Source organism: Anopheles gambiae, chromosome X (genome assembly GCF_943734735.2).
Source record: "Anopheles gambiae chromosome X, idAnoGambNW_F1_1, whole genome shotgun sequence".
Taxonomy (NCBI): domain Eukaryota; kingdom Metazoa; phylum Arthropoda; class Insecta; order Diptera; family Culicidae; genus Anopheles; species Anopheles gambiae.
The window spans coordinates 24047280-24068182 of record NC_064600.1 but is presented as its reverse complement, the minus strand read 5'-3'; the positions used below and the strand labels follow the sequence as shown (position 1 = coordinate 24068182).

Sequence of the window (20903 nt, the reverse complement as noted above, 5' to 3'; positions counted from 1 at the left end):
TTCTTCATGCTTCATTTCGTCAAAACAAATGGAACACTGTAGGATGTCATAAATAAAAGCATAAAAGGATTTCATAGATAAAAGCTCTCAAAAATCATTTGAATTAGTAAAACCTTGATTTTTTGCAAATACCAAAGCAAACATAGGGTAGATAGGATAGTGGTATGTTATTCAAAGCAGGCGGTATGCGATTTAACACTAGAACCGCTGGACTTTTCAACCTTACTAAAACCGCCATATGGGACAGTTTTGTCCCATTCATTATGTGTACATATTTAGACATGTTTATTATTTCCTAAGGGTTTCATGTGATAAAATAATTAATAAACTCCATAATTAGGTATAATAAATCTTTATAAGACGACGAACCAGTGCTACTAATAAAATTGCGCTAGAGTGTACGGTAGAATGCTTTTATGGACTAGCCGATTGAATATAGCGAAAACATAAGCACGTAGTAAGCAAGAGTAAAAGCACGTATGTAGTTAAATACTTTCGCGCACTTTTATTGTTCTATTCGTATTGACATGCCTTGTCACAAAATGCGTACACGCCAGTGCTGCCAGACTTGCAGAAGCACACCCCTCATTCGTTGACAGCAGGGATGCCAGCCATCACAATTAAATTTGCTTATGGGACAAAAATGCCCCATATGGCGGTTCTAGGATAAAAATGATTTTTTTAAAGAACCATATGGAATACAATTATTTTTATTAGCGCATTCGAAAGTTCGTTCAAAATAAATAAAAGTCAGAAAATTTCAATGGTTTGTCACGACGGCAAGCGGAATAACACACCTTTTTCGAGTGCGATGGGACAAAAAAGTCCCATCGGCGGTTCTAGTGTTAAGGCAAACGGTGTGAGATTCGAACGTAACTGGAAAAAGGGAGTATAGTAGAACCCCTCAAAACGAGTACCCCTTATAACGAGATTTTCACATAACGAGTAAAACTAAATGCTCTACAAATACTCCACTTAACACGATCAATCCGGCACTGATTTTCATCAGCTTTACGTTCCGCCGGCATCTTGAACGCAAGCAGTGGATTTTGATCCAAACATGTATACAGAAAAAATGAGTTTTTTGCTATAATTTCAACTCTACTCTGTTCATCAATACTGATGTTGTGTATGGGTTGAGGTTTTTATCAATCGCAATAATTCTTTGAACACCATTCTTTTATCTCCACACTGCTGTTATTCATGTGATTTAAATACAGTTACGGCATACGGAAAAGTTTACTGGGGAAAAATTTACAAGAGAGTGTTTTAGTTTACCCTGGCGCCTGCCACCGGGCTGAACGAGTTAACGAGTAAAATCTCGCATAACGAGCAATTTTATTATTGTTTCCGAAGAGAAATCGCGATATCTTCAATTATTTCGTAATAAGAAACGTTAAATAAGAAGCTATTTCCGAAAGGGTTTGCGTATTAGTATGAAGGAAAAGTGTAAGGGAGGTGACACATTAACACCCACTGCCAGTCCAAAACCCACGAAGTCATAAAACAATCTAAAAAAAGTCCGGTCGGGCCGTGAGCGCGTTCACTCCACGTCAAGATAACTCTTTTCAGATCAGACAGCGGATCTAAGGCCGCGGGGCCACGGGTCAAGCTGAGAAAACGTTCTCAAGCACTCATTTAAGTTTCTCAAGCACTCAAAACTTGTTCTCAGACTCAAGCCCGTGGCCGTCGTCAGTTTTTCTAACCCTGATAAACTTATATAGACACTCAAGCTTTATTTAGAGCTTTAAATAGAAAAAGTTGTTTTTAATCGCATATTTTTTTTAACGTTTTCAATTATAAACATTGAATACATTTTCCAAAGAGACTTCCGATAAACAAATAGCACAATTCTCCATATTTCAGTTAGCCGATCGCTGCATCGTCAACTTTCTCAAAGATTCTCAAAACCGATTTTGTTCCGATTCGACAAACGCTGAGAACGAGGTTTTCTCAAAAACACTCATGAGTGCTTGAGAAAATGAGCGTTGAGAATCCCCATGGCCCCGCGGCCTAATAGTTTTGCTGCGCTTATCGACAGGTGGAGTAAATGAAGTAGTTTTTTCAGTTGATTTGCTCCATTTCTTTCCGTCTCATTTGACAATTTCGGAGGCTCTCTTCGGCTTCAGCAGTGGAAATGGGCAGTGGGATTTAAATGTGTAATGTGTAGTGTACCTCCGTTAGAAGCGTATTTTACAAATTTAATTTAATTTAATTTATTATAACAAATTGTCGGACTCCCGCGAAGGTCACTCACAACATTGAATTAATTAATTTAATTTAATTAATTTAAATCGAACAGGTCACTCACAACATTTAACTCACGACACATAAGCTGCAAAGGGTTGCTTTATCCATAATTGGACCTCGTTCGCTCGGGGCAAAAGTAAAAATAAGTCCTAATTAGCCTAGATGGTGCAACACAATTCACGACAGCAAGGAGCGCAGGGGAATCGATATCGAATTCTCGATATTGGCGTGATGGTCAATGTGTCCCCCTATCATCATTCACTTGAATTTAAACCACTAGCTACATCTCCTCCCCTTCCCCCTCTCCTAGAACTCGTACAAATGAAATCCATGAAATAAGGGTAAGAGTGTAGGAGGAGCATCAGCTTTTTGCTCTCTCTAAAAAAATAAGTCCAAAATAGTTTGAGTTTGGGTACCAGTACGGGGGGTACTGTGATAGGGCCCCATCTCAGGTCCATAGTTTTACACATTCATCACGTTTTGGTCGTTTGGACTCCCTTCTCTACGTTTCTAACCGCTTGCGCGGCGCTGGATGCGCGGATCAGCTGTTACCCCCTATAGTAACCCCCTATGGATATATCTCGTGTTCGTTTCGCGCTGCGCTGTTACCACACTTAGCGCGTTGCGATGTACACACCCTCTCTCTCGTTTCTTTCGTTGCGCGTTGTGCACTTTCGTTCAAATAGATTTGCTGCGTAGTAAAACCGCATGCATCGAAATAAAACTTAAACACATCAAACTAGTTTGATATTTTAACACTTTATTGAAACTTAAGGCACAGTTCCACACATCGCTAACCACAAACTTGCCACAGAACCACACATATTTTTATTATAAATAATAAAAAAAAAATCGTCACTTCAAGCACCCGCCTTACTACCTGTGTTGCGTACGACCTCATTATGAAGTAAAAGCATAGATGCGGATGTAGCGAAGTAAAACACTTCAAGATAAAACACCTCAAGTTAAAACAAAGTTCAAGCAAAACACGCCTCAAGCAATAGCGCGCGCTTCAGAAACGCAACAAACATAAACAGGTAGTCAACCGTTCTCACGGTTCAAACGAGGAAGTAACTTACGCAATTCATAAACCATAAACATGTCACATGTCGCATTAAATATAAATACAACTTGTTATCAAAATAGTCATAGTCACAGTTAGCTGACCTATATGCCGTCAGCAACTAAATAGCATATAAGAGATGAAAACCTAAATAAAGGAAGCGCATTCGAACACAAACCTCAGAATCGCTCGTTTCTTAATAGTCGGTGGCACTCTCCGGTCGACGAAGGAAAAATATACCCGAATCGGTGTAAAGCACCGGCGTTGGGCGCTGCGACGGAGCAACACATCCGCCAGCAGCATTAATGGTGGCTCCAGAGAGGAACTAACGACCTCCTCGTAGTGAATAGCACGTGATTCAGACCAGCATAAGCGCCGAAGCACCGTGAGTGAAGTAGAACGGCAACTAAGTGCGTAAAACAGCACGACTGCCAAAACTCCGCGAGTTAAAGCGAGTAAAATAGAGAAGATCACAACCGTGAGTGAAATAGATAGGCAACAAGGTGTGTAAACCAGCACGACCGCCAAAACACCGCGAGTTAAAGTGAGTGAAATAGTAAAAATCACAACCGTGTGTGAAATAGATCGGCTACAAGGTGCGTAAACCAGCACGACCGCCAAAACACCGCGAGTTAAAGTGAGTGAAATAGTAAGGATCACAACCGTGAGTGAAATAGATCGGCAACAAGGTGCGTAAACCAGCACGACCGCCGAAACACCACGAGTGAAAGTGCGTAAAGTAATAGGAATCAGCACCGTGAGTGGAATAGATCGGCAATAAGGTGCGTAAACCAGCACGACCGCCGAAACACCGCGAATGAAAGTGCACAAAGCATTATAATCAACACCAGGAGTAGAAAAGAACGGCAAATAAGTGCATAACTAAGCACGACCGCCGAAACACCATAAGAATAAGGTGACATCATAAACAAAACCCGAGAACCGTTAGCGAACACAAGAGCGGGAGGGTACCGACAACGATATAAACAAACCAACGGCAAAACGTCAAAAAGCCAAATCAGCAAAAGGCTACGCCAACGTAGTGACCTTTCGGTAGTTACACAGCAAGGTCGGCGACAACGAAATAAAAACAACGAGTAACAACAAACAGCTTAAGTTTCAATGGAAATAGCTGATTAAAAACATCGAATTAAACAACAACGAGTAGTAGGCTTACTCGGTTTGGAACGGACAGCAAGCAGTGACTCATCGTCAGGTCCGACAAACAAAACGAACAGCGAGCGACAAGCGGCAAGTCCACCGGCGTCTCCAAGCACCAAGCAGCAAGCAGCGACTCATCGCCAGGGCCGGCAAACAAAACAAACAGCGAGCGGATAGCGGTCAGTGCACCAGCGACTTCAGGCAGCAGACAGCGATCGCAGACGTTCCAAGCAGCAGAGCGGGGCCGGCAATAACGTGACTGAAGAAAGCATCCAACCTGCTAGAGACGACTATACAGCAGTAGCCGGACCAGAGAAGAACCCACCAGATCGACTAGCATCATCAGCAAGCGGACATCCGTGATACGGCATACGAAAGCATCTTAAACGCTGAGTGAGTAACAATGGAATTTATTACTAATCCAAACGGTCATTGTAAACTTTGTACTAACAAAGATGAGTGGGGGAAACAGATTAGTTGCACGGAATGCGACAGGTGGTTTCACCAGAGTTGTTCGGGGGTAAAGAGTACCCCAAAGAATTTCGTATGTTCAAAATGTAAGAAATCTGAAGAAGAAAGGAAGGAGATAAAGAAGGCTCTAGAAGAATCACAAAGACTTTGCGAATTAATAAAGAAAAAAAGAGAGAAAGAATTAGAACAAAGTAATAACAATAAAAAGGATTTGGAGCGGTTACAAGAGGAATTAAACGAAGCCGCAAACGACGGGAAAGAAATGCGAGAAGCATTAATTCAAACAGAGAAATTATTGCAGGAAAAGATAGATAATGAAAAACGAAACAAAGAATCACAGAAGCAGCAAGAAGAAGAAATAGAAAGATTGCAGAAGACTCTTGAAGATCAAATCATAATAGAACCAAAAAAGCAGGAAACAAAACAATTGCTAAGCGAAAAGGCTCTGAATCCCGAAAAAAGCGAGGAAAATATTTCGCTTACCGAAAATATTAACAGACTTGTAAGCGCACTAACTGCTAGTTCTTCTGCTGGCAAAAGTACGCTTATGGAACTTCCTGAATTTGATAGTAGTTATAAACTATGGCCTCGATTTAAAACGGCCTTTGATGAAACAACTAAGAAAGGAAATTTTTCAAAGCTGGAGAATCTGAATAGACTACAGCGATACTTAAAAGGGAATGCATTAAAATCAGTCAGTGGTCTCATGTTTAGTCCTGATAATCTTGATAAAATTATCGACCGATTAGAAAAACTTTATGGTAACCCCGAAAGCGTCTACAAGTCTTTGCTTAACGATCTCACAGCTTGCAGGCACATTTCAATAGAAAATCCAACATCAATAATAGAGTTTTCCAACGCGTTGAATAATATGGTAGATAATATGAATTTACTGGGGAGAACACAATATTTAAATGATCAGAGGCTCCTGAGCGACCTCATAGCACGGCTATCAACAGATCTTAGAAATAAATGGATTGCAAAAACATTAAACGAAAAAGAGATTCACACATTAAGTGATCTGGCACTATGGATAAAACCAACCGAGGACCTAGCGGCAGTTTTGGTAGCAAATGAAAATGGTCAGAAATTTCGAGGGCACCGATTAAATGCCCACTTACAGCCAAAGATGTATTCTAAAGACAATCATTGTCTGGTATGTGGAAGGGCTCATGAAACAACTCAATGCCAAGAGCTCATAGATAAGCCAGTATGGCAGAGATGGAAACTGTTAACCCAAAAGGGCATTTGTACTAATTGCTGCAAATACAAAAACCATAAGGCAGTTACCTGCCGGCTTCCTGCTCAATGCAGAGTGGAACGTTGCTCACAAAAACACCATACGTTGCTCCATAGGAAAGAGGAACAATCCCCCTCATACATGTAGGAAATAGGAGACGGTTGACAGTTGTCAGACAAGGGATGTAAGGCGAATGTCAAGGAATGAATTTAGGATCACCCTGTGCTGATGTCAATCGAACTGACGACGCAGTAGGTTTAGCTAGAGCGAAACATTCACGCGGGAGAAGCCAAGCGAACCAGACGAAAGTGAATAAAGTGGATTGTAAAACCATCGCTTTCCGCGTATCCTCTTTTCTTCATCGTTCTACATGGGGGCTCGTCCGGGAAGAGGCTAGGCGATGCAAAGTGATGAGTTTACAGTTATGAAAAGTTGCATAATGTGTTAAAGTTGATAAAGTTGTTCAAGTCGTAAAGTTGATAAAGTTGTAAAGTTGTTAAAGTCGTTCATGTCGTAAAGTTGATAAAGTTGTAAAGTTGTTAAAGTCGTTCAAGTCGTAAAGTTAGTAAAGTTGTTAAGTTGCAGTAGTGGTTCGAATTGGAAAAGTTGACTTAGTCGGTGTTTCACCTGATGTGAAAGTGTGAATTTGTGACGAAAAGTTGACATTGTGACGCATAAAGGTTGTTAAAGTTGCGATTGTGACGTTGTAAAGTGTGTTTAAATAAAAGCTAAAGTTGTGCAAAACGTTAATGAGAAAATGGAGAACGCGTTGATTGCAGCGATGGTCGAAGACCATACGCGGTTGGGTTTGGTGAAAAAATGTGAAGAGCGTGAATTAAGTACGGTCGGAACAAAAGAGGAGCTGGCCGCACGCGTCGTTGCGTATGATCGAACCGATGCAGCTGATTTTGCGGATGCTGAGTTGCCCACGGTTGACAGAGTGCAACCATACTCCTTTCGCGATGTCGAAGATGGTGTTGATGCATTTGGCGCCGGATCTACGCAAGACGTGCGCGCATGGATCAGAAGTTTTGAGGAGATTAGTACGATGGCTGGATGGAACGAGGATCAGAAATTGATCATGTGCCGTAAAAAGTTGACCGGAGTCGCACGTGGTTTTCTAAATACGCTGAAAGGTGTGACGACATATGCAAATCTACGTAGAGCGTTGATTAACGAGTTTGCTCCAAGTGTGCGTGCAAGCGACATACACAGGCAGCTATCGACGCGTCGCAAGAAAAAAGAGGAGACCGGGTTAGAATTTGTTTATGCCATGCAGCAAATTGCGCAGCAAATCGATTTAGACGAAGCCAGCCTCGTAGAATATGTGGCAGATGGAATAACTAACGACGAAAGGCAGAGGTCAATGTTCTACGAGGCAAAGAATATTAACGAACTTAAGGAGAAAATACGTTTGTTCGAGAGAGCGGCGAACAAGTTTCAACAGGAACGCCCAAAAGTTGTCGGGCAACGAATTCCGGATAAGTTAAAACAACGCCATTGTTTCAATTGTGGCAGCGCTTCTCATCGACTTATCGAATGTCCAACAAAACAAGAAGGTCCGACTTGTTTCAAATGTGGAACAAAAGGACATTGTGCAAAAGATTGTACGACAGCGCAAGGAAGAAGACCGCATTGTTATGCTTGCGGCGAAGTTGGGCATGTTGCAACACGATGCCCAAATAACAGTAATAATAACAGAGTTCAAACAATGACGAGCTCATTTCCAATTGTGTGTGTGTCAGTTGGAAACCAGTTGTGCGAAGCGGTGATCGATACGTGCAGTGATGTGACGCTCATGCGCTGGGATTTGTTCCAGGAATTAAAACTCAATTGTAATGAGTTGAAACCGTCTGCACGGGTAATAAAAGGCTATGGTGGAAAACAAAGCAACGTGTGTGGTGAGCTGACGATCCGTGCTACCATCGATGAAGTTGAGGAAATAATTCGTTTCGTGGTGGTACCTTCGAATTCTATCGACACCAAAATGCTGATAGGAATCGATGTGCTCAAAAGGGTTAACTACGTTATCACAAACGGTCATGCAAAGATAACAAAGCAACAGGAGGAAGAGGAAAAACCCACGGGTGTTGATGATCGTTGGGTGTATCGTATAGTTTGTGAAAGTCATCAAGAAATAGACGCACCGTCAAATTATCGTCGCGTGATTTGTGATATGGTGAATAATTATGAACCAGCAAAGATTTCTAACGTTGAAAGTGAGATGAAAATATTAGTGAACAACGAGGAGGTAGTGCGTACGTTGCCAAGAAGAATAGCTCCGCTAGAGAAAGAGGTGGTAAGGAAACAAGTTCGCGAATGGTTAAACGACGGAATAATTCAGCCATCGCGAAGCCCTTACGCTAGCGCAGTTGTGGTTGTACCGAAGAAGGATGGATCTCACCGTGTGTGTGTGGATTATCGTGAGATGAATAAGAGGATCGTGCGGGACTCTTATCCGATGCCCAATATCGAAGACCAGATTGATCAGTTGGCAGATGCTCGTGTGTACAGTGTATTAGATCTGAAAAATTCGTATTTTCACGTCAAGGTGGAGAAGGAAAGTCGCCAGTACACATCTTTCGTAACAACGGATGGGCAGTATGAGTTTTTACGTGCTCCGTTTGGATTGTGTCTCAGCGGCAATGCGTTTGGACGCTTCATCGATGCAGTACTTCATGAGTTGATCATAGACGGTACCGTGATGGCCTTCGTAGATGACATCATCATTCCGTCTCGAGACGAGGAGCATGGTTTGGCGTCTTTGCGGCGAGTTTTGGAAGTGGCACAGCGGGCAGGACTTCACTTCAATTGGAAAAAGTGTTCGTTCCTCAAACGGCGTGTAGAGTATTTGGGGTATACCGTCTATGAAGGTAAGATTGAACCAGCACCCCAAAAAATAGAAAAAGTTAAATATTACCCGCAGCCAAAAACGGTGAAACAGCTGCAATGTTTTATAGGGCTAGCTAGTTATTTTAGAAAGTTTATAGAAGGTTTTGCGCGTATTGCCAGGCCATTGACCACAATGTTAAAAAAAGAGAGTGTTTTTGAATTTAATGAAGAGGCAAGGGCAGCTTTTGAATCGATTAAAGAAAAATTAGTGGAATATCCTGTATTACATATTTTCAAGGCGAGTTTGGTTACCGAATTGCATACTGATGCGAGTAAAGATGCTCTGGCCGGCATATTGTTGCAGCGTTCTGAGGAGGATGGTTTATTACATCCTTGCTATTATTATAGTAGGTTGACTAATAAGGCCGAGAAAAATTATCACTCATTCGAATTAGAATCGTTAGCCGTTGTGGAATCCATAAAGAAGTTCAGGTGTTACTTGCTAGGTAAGAAATTTAAGGTCGTGACCGATTGTATAGCGTTTAAACAATCCTTGAACAAAAAAGTTCCCAATGCGCGAGTGAGTCGTTGGTTTGTGACGTTGTCCGAGTTTGATTTTGAAGTAGAACATCGTTCAGGTGAAAAGATGAAACATGTTGACGCTCTTTCAAGAGCAAACGTATTGAAAATATCGGCAGGTGTATGTGAGAAAATAATACAAGGACAATTGCGCGATGAAGATCTTACGGCAATTAGGACGGCGCTTGATCAGGGCGAAGAAAGAAATGGTTTTTGTTTGATAAATGGAGTACTTTATAAAAATGAGAATGCTCATAACAAAATATGTGTACCTCGAGCAATGGAGACGGGTATGATAAGAGAAGTACACGAACGAGGACATTTTGGAATCAAGAAAGTGAAAGAACAACTAACAGAGGATTATTTTATTCCTGAAGTAGAAAAGAAGATAAAATATTGTATTGATAACTGTGTCCGATGCATAGTGAGTGATAGAAAACGAGGCAGGGCAGAGGGAGAACTTCATCCAATACCGAAAGGAGAGGTTCCGTTGGATACCTTTCATGTTGATCATATTGGCCCTATGCCATCTACTCGCAAATGTTACAATTACATTCTTACCGTTGTCGATGCGTTTACGAAGCATGTTTGGCTATTTGCTACAAAAACTACTAGTGCGGAAGAGGTTATAAAAAAATTGACGATTATATCTGATACGTTTGGAAATCCGCGAAGGATAATTTGCGATAGAGGATCTGCTTTTACCTCTAGTTTATTTACAAAATTTTGCGAAGAAGCCAATATAGAATTGCATCACATTGTTACAGGAGTCCCACGAGGGAATGGCCAAGTAGAGCGTGTACACCGCATAATTATCCCTACATTAGCGAAGTTGTCGTATGAAAATCCCGAAAATTGGTTTAAGTTTGTAAATAATGTTCAAAAGGCGATAAATAATAGTTGGCAGCGATCGATTAGGATGACACCTTTTGAATTGATGATCGGAGTGAAAATGAAAGAGAAGGAAGATATTCGAATTAACGATATTTTGCAAGAAGAAATCCAAAAGATGTTTACAGATGATCGTAATGAAATAAGGAAAATAGCATGCAAAGGAATTGCCAGAATCCAAGATGAAAATCGTAGGACGTACAATTTGCGGCGTAAATCGATTCAAAAGTATAAGATAGGAGATATCGTAGCGATTCCAGTAACTCAGTTCGGAATAGGACGAAAAATTAAGAGGAAATTCTTTGGGCCGTATAAGATTGTCAAAACATTTTCAAATGAGCGTTGTGAGGTACTGAAGCTAGATGAGCAAACTGAGAGACCAATGAGAACGACAACTGCATTCGATCAAATAAAAATATGGGCAGATTCAGGAGAATCATGATGTCAGGAAAGGCCGTGTAGGAAATAGGAGACGGTTGACAGTTGTCAGACAAGGGATGTAAGGCGAATGTCAAGGAATGAATTTAGGATCACCCTGTGCTGATGTCAATCGAACTGACGACGCAGTAGGTTTAGCTAGAGCGAAACATTCACGCGGGAGAAGCCAAGCGAACCAGACGAAAGTGAATAAAGTGGATTGTAAAACCATCGCTTTCCGCGTATCCTCTTTTCTTCATCGTTCTACATACATTCCTCCACAAAGATTAAACTTCCACAAAGAGGACAGAAAGCTTTATTATCAAATCATACCGATCACATTATATCACGAATGTGCGGAAATAAAAACATTTGACTTGTTGGATCCAGCGTCAGCAACAAGTCTTATTGTTGATGATGTAAGAAAACAGCTGCAACTAACAGGGCCCAATATGCCTCTTAAATTATCGTGGATGAATGGAAACATACAAGACGAACCACATAGTCAAATTGTTTCTTTGAGGGTTCGTGGGCCAAATAATAAAATGCGCAACATCAAGAATCTACGCTCGGTGAAGGAACTCGACCTCCCCAGACAAACGGTAGATGCTAAGAAATTAAGCAAAATGTACAAACACTTCAAAAATATCGATTTAGAAAGTTACTATGATGCCATTCCCACAGTTTTATTAGGTCTCCCACATGCTTATTATACTCAAAGCATTGGATATCGCTCCGGAAAACCTAACCAGCCGGTAGCTCAAGAGACTCGTCTAGGATGGACAATATTCGGAGGAGGAAAACATTATTGGCAAAATGATATAAACAAGTGTAGTCCACTATTTACAATCAAAGATCAAAAAGAAGAAGATGAAAAATTAATGTCATCACTTATGCAGAAATTTTTCTCAACTGAAGAATTTGGAGTTAAATCAAACGAAGCGCCAATGCCAAAATTAGAACAGCAGGCGTTGGAAATTATGAAGGATACCTTGGCATATAAGGAAAACCGATACGAGATAGGATTACTTTGGAAGGAAGACAAACCACAGTTACCAAATAGCTATCCCCAAGCCCTGACAAGATTAAAATCACAAGAAAGAAAATTCGAAAAGGATGTTGAATTAAAAGAATGGTATCACCGAATTATTGCGGAATACCTAAGCAAAGGATATGCTCGAAAGGCTACCCCTGGGGAGCTGCTCGAACATAACCGGAAGATAAACTACATTCCTCACTTTGCTAGAGTAAACAAGAACAAGTTTCCACCTAAGCCTCGTCTAGTATTTGATGCAGCCGCAAAAAATGAAGGAAGGTCACTGAACTCATTCCTCCTATCCGGTCCTACCACCTCTTTATGTGGTGTACTCATCAGATTCCACGAACACGAAATTGCTTGCTCTGGTGATATAAAGGAAATGTTCCACCAGGTAAAGGTTAAGCAAGAAGATCAGTGTGCCCAACGTTTTTTGTACAGAGAATCTCCTAACAAAGACCCTCAGGTCTATGTTATGCAGGTAATGACATTTGGAGCGACATGCTCTCCAGCATGCGCACAATTTGTAAAGAATCAAAACGCTCTAAAATTCGAAAAACAAAACCCAAAGGCGGTGAAGGCAATTACCGATAATCATTACGTAGATGATTATCTGAATAGTTTCGCCAGTATTGAAGATGCTGCCAAAACAGTAAACGAAATCATGACAATTCATGATAAGGCTAATTTTTTTATACGAAACTTTGTGTCAAATTCTCATGAATTGATAAGTTCTCTTCCTGAGAACAGGAGAGCGAATAAAGAGATGCATTTTATCGAAAACAAAGATGATACTTACGAGAAAATTCTTGGCATGCACTGGGACACGAGGAACGATACTTTCAGATATAAACTAAAAATTCCACCACTAGAGGATAAGAAATTGACCAAAAGGAATATACTTTCAAATATAATGAGAATCTACGACCCATTGGGCCTGGTCATCAATCTCACTACGGAATCAAAGGTCCTCATGCAAGAACTATGGAAGGAGAAAGTTGACTGGGATGATCGAGGCTCGACGCTATAAAAACTGTTGAAGATATTAAGATCGTCAGATCCTATTCAAACATTAAGGGAAACTGTCGCAGAGAGCTGCATACATTTGTAGATGCCTCAGAAAGGGCTTTCGCAGCTGTGGTATATCTAAAAACAATACAGGGTGACACAGTAAATGTCAATATTTTGGCAGCTAAGTCAAGAGTAGCTCCCACAAAACCACTTACAATACCAAAGTTAGAACTTCAAGGGGCAATACTTGGTGTAAGACTTGCCGATACCATTAAAAAGGAATTGAGACTGAATACAGATGAAGAATTCTATTGGACAGATTCAAAGACAGTACTAGGATGGATCAATTCAGAAGCTCGCAATTACAAACAATTTGTGGCATGTCGAATAGGAGAAATTATCCATCGAACATCAAGAATTCAGTGGCACTGGGTAGCTTCAAAAGACAATCCAGCAGACGAAGCTACGAAACCTAAACAGGGACACTCGATATGGCTAGAGGGTCCGGATTTCTTGAAACAAAAAACATTAGCAACCCCCAAATCAGAACAGTTTGCTACAAACGTAGAAATCCGACCGGTGCACATGATTAGACAAAAAACAGTGCAAATTAAGGATAGGAAAACGCGTTCAATCGACTGGTGCTCTAGTTGGACACGCTACAAAAAGAGCAATCGCACTAGGCTTAAAGCTCATAGAGAAATCAGAAAAAGTAGTAAAGCAAAAGTACTCCTCAACAATAGATAAAACAATCCTACCCGAATAACAACTCTCGCGCTCATACCATTAACTACACTAGCGATTTTTACGATTAAAAGATGTAATAGAAGACGTCAACGTCCTCCGCCGTTTAAGGCACCAACAGAAGCGTAACCTCTCACGAGAAGTTACGGGGGCCGGGATGTTGCGTACGACCTCATTATGAAGTAAAAGCATAGATGCGGATGTAGCGAAGTAAAACACTTCAAGATAAAACACCTCAAGTTAAAACAAAGTTCAAGCAAAACACGCCTCAAGCAATAGCGCGCGCTTCAGAAACGCAACAAACATAAACAGGTAGTCAACCGTTCTCACGGTTCAAACGAGGAAGTAACTTACGCAATTCATAAACCATAAACATGTCACATGTCGCATTAAATATAAATACAACTTGTTATCAAAATAGTCATAGTCACAGTTAGCTGACCTATATGCGGTCAGCAACTAAATAGCATATAAGAGATGAAAACCTAAATAAAGGAAGCGCATTCGAACACAAACCTCAGAATCGCTCGTTTCTTAATAGTCGGAGGCACTCTCCGGTCGACGAAGGAAAAATATACCCGACTCGGTGTAAAGCACCGGCGTTGGGCGCTGCGACGGAGCAACACATCCGCCAGCAGCATTAACCTGTATGTTGTTCATGTTGAATACTATAAAAAAGCATTGAAATTGCAGCGTAATTTACATATTCGTGTTGAATTATGAAAGATTATCGCAGTTTTATTTCAATGCGCACAACACTTCATCAATTGAAAATACGGCCGAGGCCGTAATAATGTGAATTGAAATAAACAACACTTCAACACTCCACTTCAAATTACATCGAGCGCCCGGGACTTAGGCTAAAACGCGCGCGGCCTCACACTGCGAATGCTTGAGCTGTCGAGCGCTGTTGTGTGGTAGCAAGAAAGGAATCGCACGAAAAACACTCACTGCACTAGTGCGAGTGAGACACCGACACCAGCAAGCCGCTGCGAGAAAACCAAACGGAGCGCGCTGGCTGACACTGCTTCTAGACGACCCAAAAAATCTTCCACGACAATTTTTGTCAACACTTTCTATCTGTCAAACCGTCCTTGTTTTAGCACGAATGGATTGTTTACTTCGATCGTAATTGCGCGAAATGCGAGCGTTGTCTTTCTGTGAAAAATTGACAAACCCGCGACAATCACGGTTGCCTCTGATTTTGTTCTAAAACTGAGATGTTTTTTTAGAACAAAGAGCTCGCAGAAAATTTGTCGCGGTGCAAAAGTAGGTCGTCTAGAAGCAGTGTGAAAGTGAACGCCACACTTGTGTAACTGTGTGAGTTCAGAAACTGTGGAAAGCAAATCATGCTCTCGCTGCCGCGTAATTCCGCGTATTGTTGGCTGTATCATATTATTTTTGTCTAATAAACGTCAATGATATGAACACATAAAAAAAAAGAAATGTGTACTCAGACAGGGCCGGTCTGGTAGTACAGTCGTCAACTCGTACGACGTAACAACATGCCTGTCATGGGTTCAAGTCCCGAATAGACCGTGCCCCCATACTTAGGACTGACTATCCTGCTATGGGGGTGTAAACCATAAGTCACTGAAAGCCAAGTCCACAAGTGGTACAGGCAGGCCTTGACCGACAACGGTTGTTGAGCCAAAAAGAAGAAGTCAAGAATCTATTGCGACTATTCAAAAAAAAGTATGCTGCTAGTCTAAACTAAATTGGAAAACCCTGTATAGATTTTGTAGTGGCCAACCTAGTGGTACAACCATGTCCACTCATGAGCGATGAATGTTTCTCGTTCAACGAGTTCGCCGGTATAGCTGATTATATCAAAGAAATAGTTTAAAAGAAATATAAATATAAAGAAGTAGATTTCAAATATAAAAACACAGTTGTGATAAGAACGTTAAAAAATACATAAAACCATAACAGGAAAAAAAAAGGATAGAAAAGAGAGAGAAAGATAGACATACAGTCGTATCGGGGAACTCAAACGTTCGTCACTCATGAGTGGACTAGGTTATACCACTAGATTGGGCAGTACGAAACCTAGACGGTTTTCTAATTTTTGATCATAGAGGGCTATGAAATGAGTGAAATTGAGCGTCGCGGAGAACGTTCCCGGGAACGAACGAGTTCGAAGATACTGTTGATAGAATCCGTTCTAGTCCACAAATGACAGTCATGGCTCTAATTGTGCAATAACCTGCCACATGAGCATACTATCTGTCATTTAAGCAAAAGAAGAAGTCACGTATCAGATGAAGAAGAAACCCCGGTAAAAAATCAGGTGAGATTTCGGTTTGCAGGATTAATTTGAAACAATAGCCAGTCGTGTTTCTGTGTAAAATTTTAGCTACAATTCACAGTGCTTGATGAAAATTCGTGATGCCTTTGACAGCTTTCTGATCCATGAAAACTTATTGCGGCAAAATACAGTATAAAAACGGCATTATGCAACATAAAACTCTGATCAATCAATCAATAAAACCCAATTTGCCAATTGAAAGTGCCAATTTGAAAGAAATGCTTTGTCCTTTTTTAAGCGCTACCAATTACTGAAAAAGCAATATAGAATCAGTAAGAATGGCTTTACTGTGATTTCAATAAATGAGCTATCATTTTGGCGATCACCCAAAATTACTAAATGCTACATTAAACATTATTTTTTTACTAAAAGGATTACTAAATCTCTAGCTCAAAAAAATTCGATAGAATTCGACTGACGTTTAGTTTAGTTTCTGTGTATGAACAGTTAAGACCAAAAACCATAATCCTCGAAGCACATTGCTCCACCCTCCACGCTCAGGACATGCGGCCAGGCAAATGTTTTACACTATAACCTTGTGTACAACAGTGTTCTAGAAACGCTCAACTTTACTTTTCTTGTTTTGTCAATCAAAAAAGACCATTTAATGAAATGAATGGGTGCATATTTGTAAAATTATAATATTTTATAAATGTGAAGAGAGTAGTTTAAACTGTTTAAATAATCTTTATTGGTAAAAACACGAAAAGAATAGTTGGGCGTTGCCACTACACTGATGTACACTAGGATTATACGTGTAAACAATTTTTTCGCCCGTATGTCCTCGGCGCGGAACAGTGTGTTCGAGAAATTTGCCACAGATTCAGCATTGTATCCGATAAATTTAGTTATTATCAACGTTTACAAGCATCATACCGCAGGCTTGGCATTGACTAAGACAGATTCGGGAAGGGTTCTCGCGGTCTAGAGATAATGTTAGAAATTCTGTATTAAATTACACCAGCAGCTGGCGTGTGTACAAGTGGTACACAGCGGTGTCTATCCAAAAACACAATTGTTTTTTTTAATTCAGGAGGAACGGCATTGTAGTTTTCCTAATGAAAAAGACATTGTTATAAACATGTGAATAGTTGTTTATTCACTTGGTAAAGCCTGTAACATTCGGTGGAATAAAAAGTGTCCACACGACTTGAACATATTCTACAAGAAACAGTATTTTGTATTGTTTTGAAAATGTGTCATCTAATTTTAACATATTAGCTGGTATCGCGAAAGAATTGGTTTAAAATTAACAGTCGTTAAAAATTAACCAGAGTCGTTAAAAATTGCTAGAATTTGGCATCGCGAACGCATTGAGTTCATTTGTTAATTTTAACGACTGGTCCTATGCCGCCGTTAAACAAACGACTGTCAAGAGCGTATGCGATACAAATTAACAGTCGTTTAATTATACTGCTCGAATTATTTCCCCGTGTTTGCCTATATGCGATATCGAGCAGTCGTTAACTGTTTTGACGGTCGTTTATTTTAACAGGAATGAACAACAAATGAACTCGGTTAAACCAAAATGAACTTTAAACGACTGTTAAAAAGAGTTCATTTATTCGCGATGCCGGCTATTAGCTGGCATCGCGAAAGAAATGGTTTAAAATTAACAGTCGTTAAAAATTAACCAGAGTCGTTAAAAATTGCTAGAATTTGGCATCGCGATCGCATTGAGTTCATTTGTTAATTTTAACGACTGGTCCTATGCCGTCGTTAAACAAACGACTGTCAAGAGCGTATGCGATGCAAATTAACAGTCGTTTAATTATACTGCTCCATTTTTTTCCCCGTGTTTGCCTATATGCGATATCGAGCAGTCGTTAACTGTTTTGACGGTCGTTTATTTTAACAGGAATGAACAACAAATGAACTCGGTTAAACCAAAATGAACTTTAAACGACTGTTAAAATGTGTTCATTTATTCGCGATGCTATTGATTGAGGATGTGTCTAAGCGCATTTCTTAGAATGGTATAACATAGAATACAATAAACATGAAAAAGTTTACACTTTATTTGGCATGTAAGTCGAAGCAAAATTTATCGGTATCAAATTAGAGAAAAGAAATACTCACAGTCATCGATGATTTCTTGAGCAGGAATACAGAATCCCAACGCGTTGCAAATTTCCTTTGGAGAAAGCTGTTTCATTACCAGATCAATGATTTGGTCACTATGCTGATCGATGTATTTCTCACACTTGGTCTTATATTTCCGCAGACGATCACATGCGTGTTCTAGAGCCTGTTTAATTTGTTCCTTGCTTTTTTTATTTTGCACCCGTTTCTCGACTTCTTTGACCATCTCCTGGCAAACAAGACACTCAGGTGAACTACTCATCAGTGTGTGATCAATCGTAATTTCTCCGTTGACAGTAATGTCAGGTATTTCATTTGTCTCAATGTCACCCGATGAGGATACTAATATGTCTGACTTTTGGTGCGATGAACGCTTCTCATAGTCAAGTTCCATACCAAGAAGACTAAGATCTGGGCGTTGGTCAACGCAAAGCTTCAGGAAAACACAGATTTCTTGGGGTGTGAAATCAGATGCAAGCATTTCGACAAGTTCAGCTGTATATGTGTCAACAAAATCATTGCATTCCAGGCGTAGCTTGGGTGACAAGTGCGTGCAAAGTTTATTCAATGCACTCTTGATATTTTCCTTCGATCGATCTGTTTTAACCGACTCCTCCAGCTGACTAACCGCAAAAAGGCAGAGTGGACAAGTTGGTTTGTCTTTATCACCCCGCGCTGTAATGGATACCTCGACCGGGGCTGGAGCAAATATCTCGACATCTAAGCTGGCAGATGGACACATCTTCAAAGTTGGACAAATCTGGCGCGGATTTATCGATTGAATAAGTAGTGCTATAACTGCATCGCCGTAAACATCTACAAAGTTATGGCATTCACCGCGAATAGACGACGGCAATCGATTACATGTGACTTCGATTACTTTTTTAATTTCATCCTCATTTGCTGGTTCGCTTAATGCTTCCTGTACGAAATGCATAAAGTACTCGCACAATGTGCAGAATTTGCCGTTCTCGATCAAGTTTAGGCCGCTAGGTGCACTCATAATACGATCAATCGGTAGCTGAGCCTGCTGCACTTCTGATGCCGACAGTATAAGTTCGTTATGTCCTAGCAATGGGCGATTCATTCGTTGGTACATCTCGGTCCGTTCATGTCGATCCGCAACTGCCACCGATAACAATGGCATGACTGTGCCATCACTGACCACACCGTCTTCCTTCGGACAGATACCAATTATGAAACACGCATCGTTGCTATTCAGATTGTTCACCAAGGTCTCATAGATTTCACGATAGTATTGTTCAACAAGACTATGGCATTCATCGGCAAAACTCTTGGTCTGATTACACAGACCCTCCAATACCTCTTTAAACTCTAGCTCGGTCGTATTCGCAATCAAAACATCGCGCAAATGATCCACCAATTGCTCACATAGTTTGCACGGAACATCGTCGCCAGCCACTCGTAGTCTACCGACATCTCCCATTGATCTCGCCTCAATCAGATCTTTTCGTTTGTTATTTTCATGTAGATGGAACTGCGCTGCGCAAACTCCACTAAGATGACACACGCCTTCTACTTTTAAATTACGTTCCAAATGCTCATACATCACCCCAAAGTATGTCAGCACAATGTTCGAGCAAGCATCCGAATATGATGACATTTTGCCGCAGATTTGTAGAATACTCTCCAAAACGCTATCCCGATCAGTCGAACGGAAGCGTTTTTGAATTAGGTTGGAAATCGTATGGCACTCGTCACAGTTGAATGTATCACCAGTTACTGCAGGTTCCCTCTCATTCGCTTCAATGCCTTGTACTTCCTGTTCAGGGTTTAATACTATCATCTCTGATAATAGTTTATCAATGGCGGCATTGTTACATAGCCCAGCTACGCTGCATACAGCGTTTGGATTCATTTGCGAAGCGAGAGCCTCCACTAACTCGGGTATAAAATCGTCAGCTAATTTGCGACATTCTTTTTTCACTAACTTTATCGGAATCAAGTTGCAGGAACCTTCGAAGACGGCTTTTAAATCGGCCTGCGTTTCATTGCTCTCCAGTTGATCACGTGCCTGCTTCACCATGTCCAGACAAATGTTGCAGATCTCATCATTATCCACCGGATAGTGCTGCTTTTCCCAAACTGTTTGAATACAGTGTGATACAGCGGCACATGTCTTAGCATTCCTAAAAAGACGGAAAGCAAATAAAATTAGATCTAATATGATTTGTTACGCACGTTTCAATAAATAACACCATTGGCCACATATATAGTTTTATCTTCACAATATTGAACAATATCTAATATTCAAGCAATTGCTTTTAAATTTGATTTGTCATAGTCGTATCACAATCGTCATAGTCTTTTGATATGCCAAGTCGCAAAATTTCGTTAAATGGTTTCTAATCGCCTTTCATTTACCGGCGATTAAAAGCATATTAGGATTGTATTAAGCTACTGCTATATGCTATGTTTATATATCAATTACGTAACGTTGATATAGGGGGAGGGGGTTTTCGTCAAATGAAATTATACTCATTTGTTATTCATGTACGAAGTTTCCCACCATTTCCTTGCGTAGTTTCCAAAATATAAAAAAAAATTGTGCACAGCTTGATGTTTTTGGGCTGATTTGTTGTCAGCCATTCGGCACGTTTTGTGATTAAGCGAACCAGAACAGTAAACCAATGAAATTGTGTTTTTGATTAAAGATGTTATGCTTTTATTATTTATTCTAACTTGTTTGGAATTTTAACGTGACGATAATTAAGTTATTTTTCACGTTAAAAGCTACCGAAATAAGGGACACAGTAAATGTTCATTTTTGACAGTTCAATGCTGTTGGTTCAATAAC

At 40.4% G+C, this 20903-nt stretch overlaps 1 protein-coding gene across 8 annotated transcripts in view; it reads right to left on the bottom strand.

Moving 5' to 3' along the window:
• LOC1278393 (prosaposin) overlaps window positions 1–20903 on the bottom strand; it is a 51833-nt gene that overhangs the window by 13788 nt on the left and 17142 nt on the right. For 7 of the 8 annotated variants that reach the window (XM_061647224.1, XM_061647226.1, XM_061647227.1 and 4 more), the window contains exon 3: window positions 18083–20235. The exons of the other annotated variant lie outside the window; for it this stretch is intronic. In XM_061647224.1, the coding sequence (XP_061503208.1) occupies window positions 18083–20235 (2153 nt within the window). The remainder of the gene's footprint in view (window positions 1–18082; window positions 20236–20903) is intronic. 8 annotated transcript variants of the gene reach the window in all.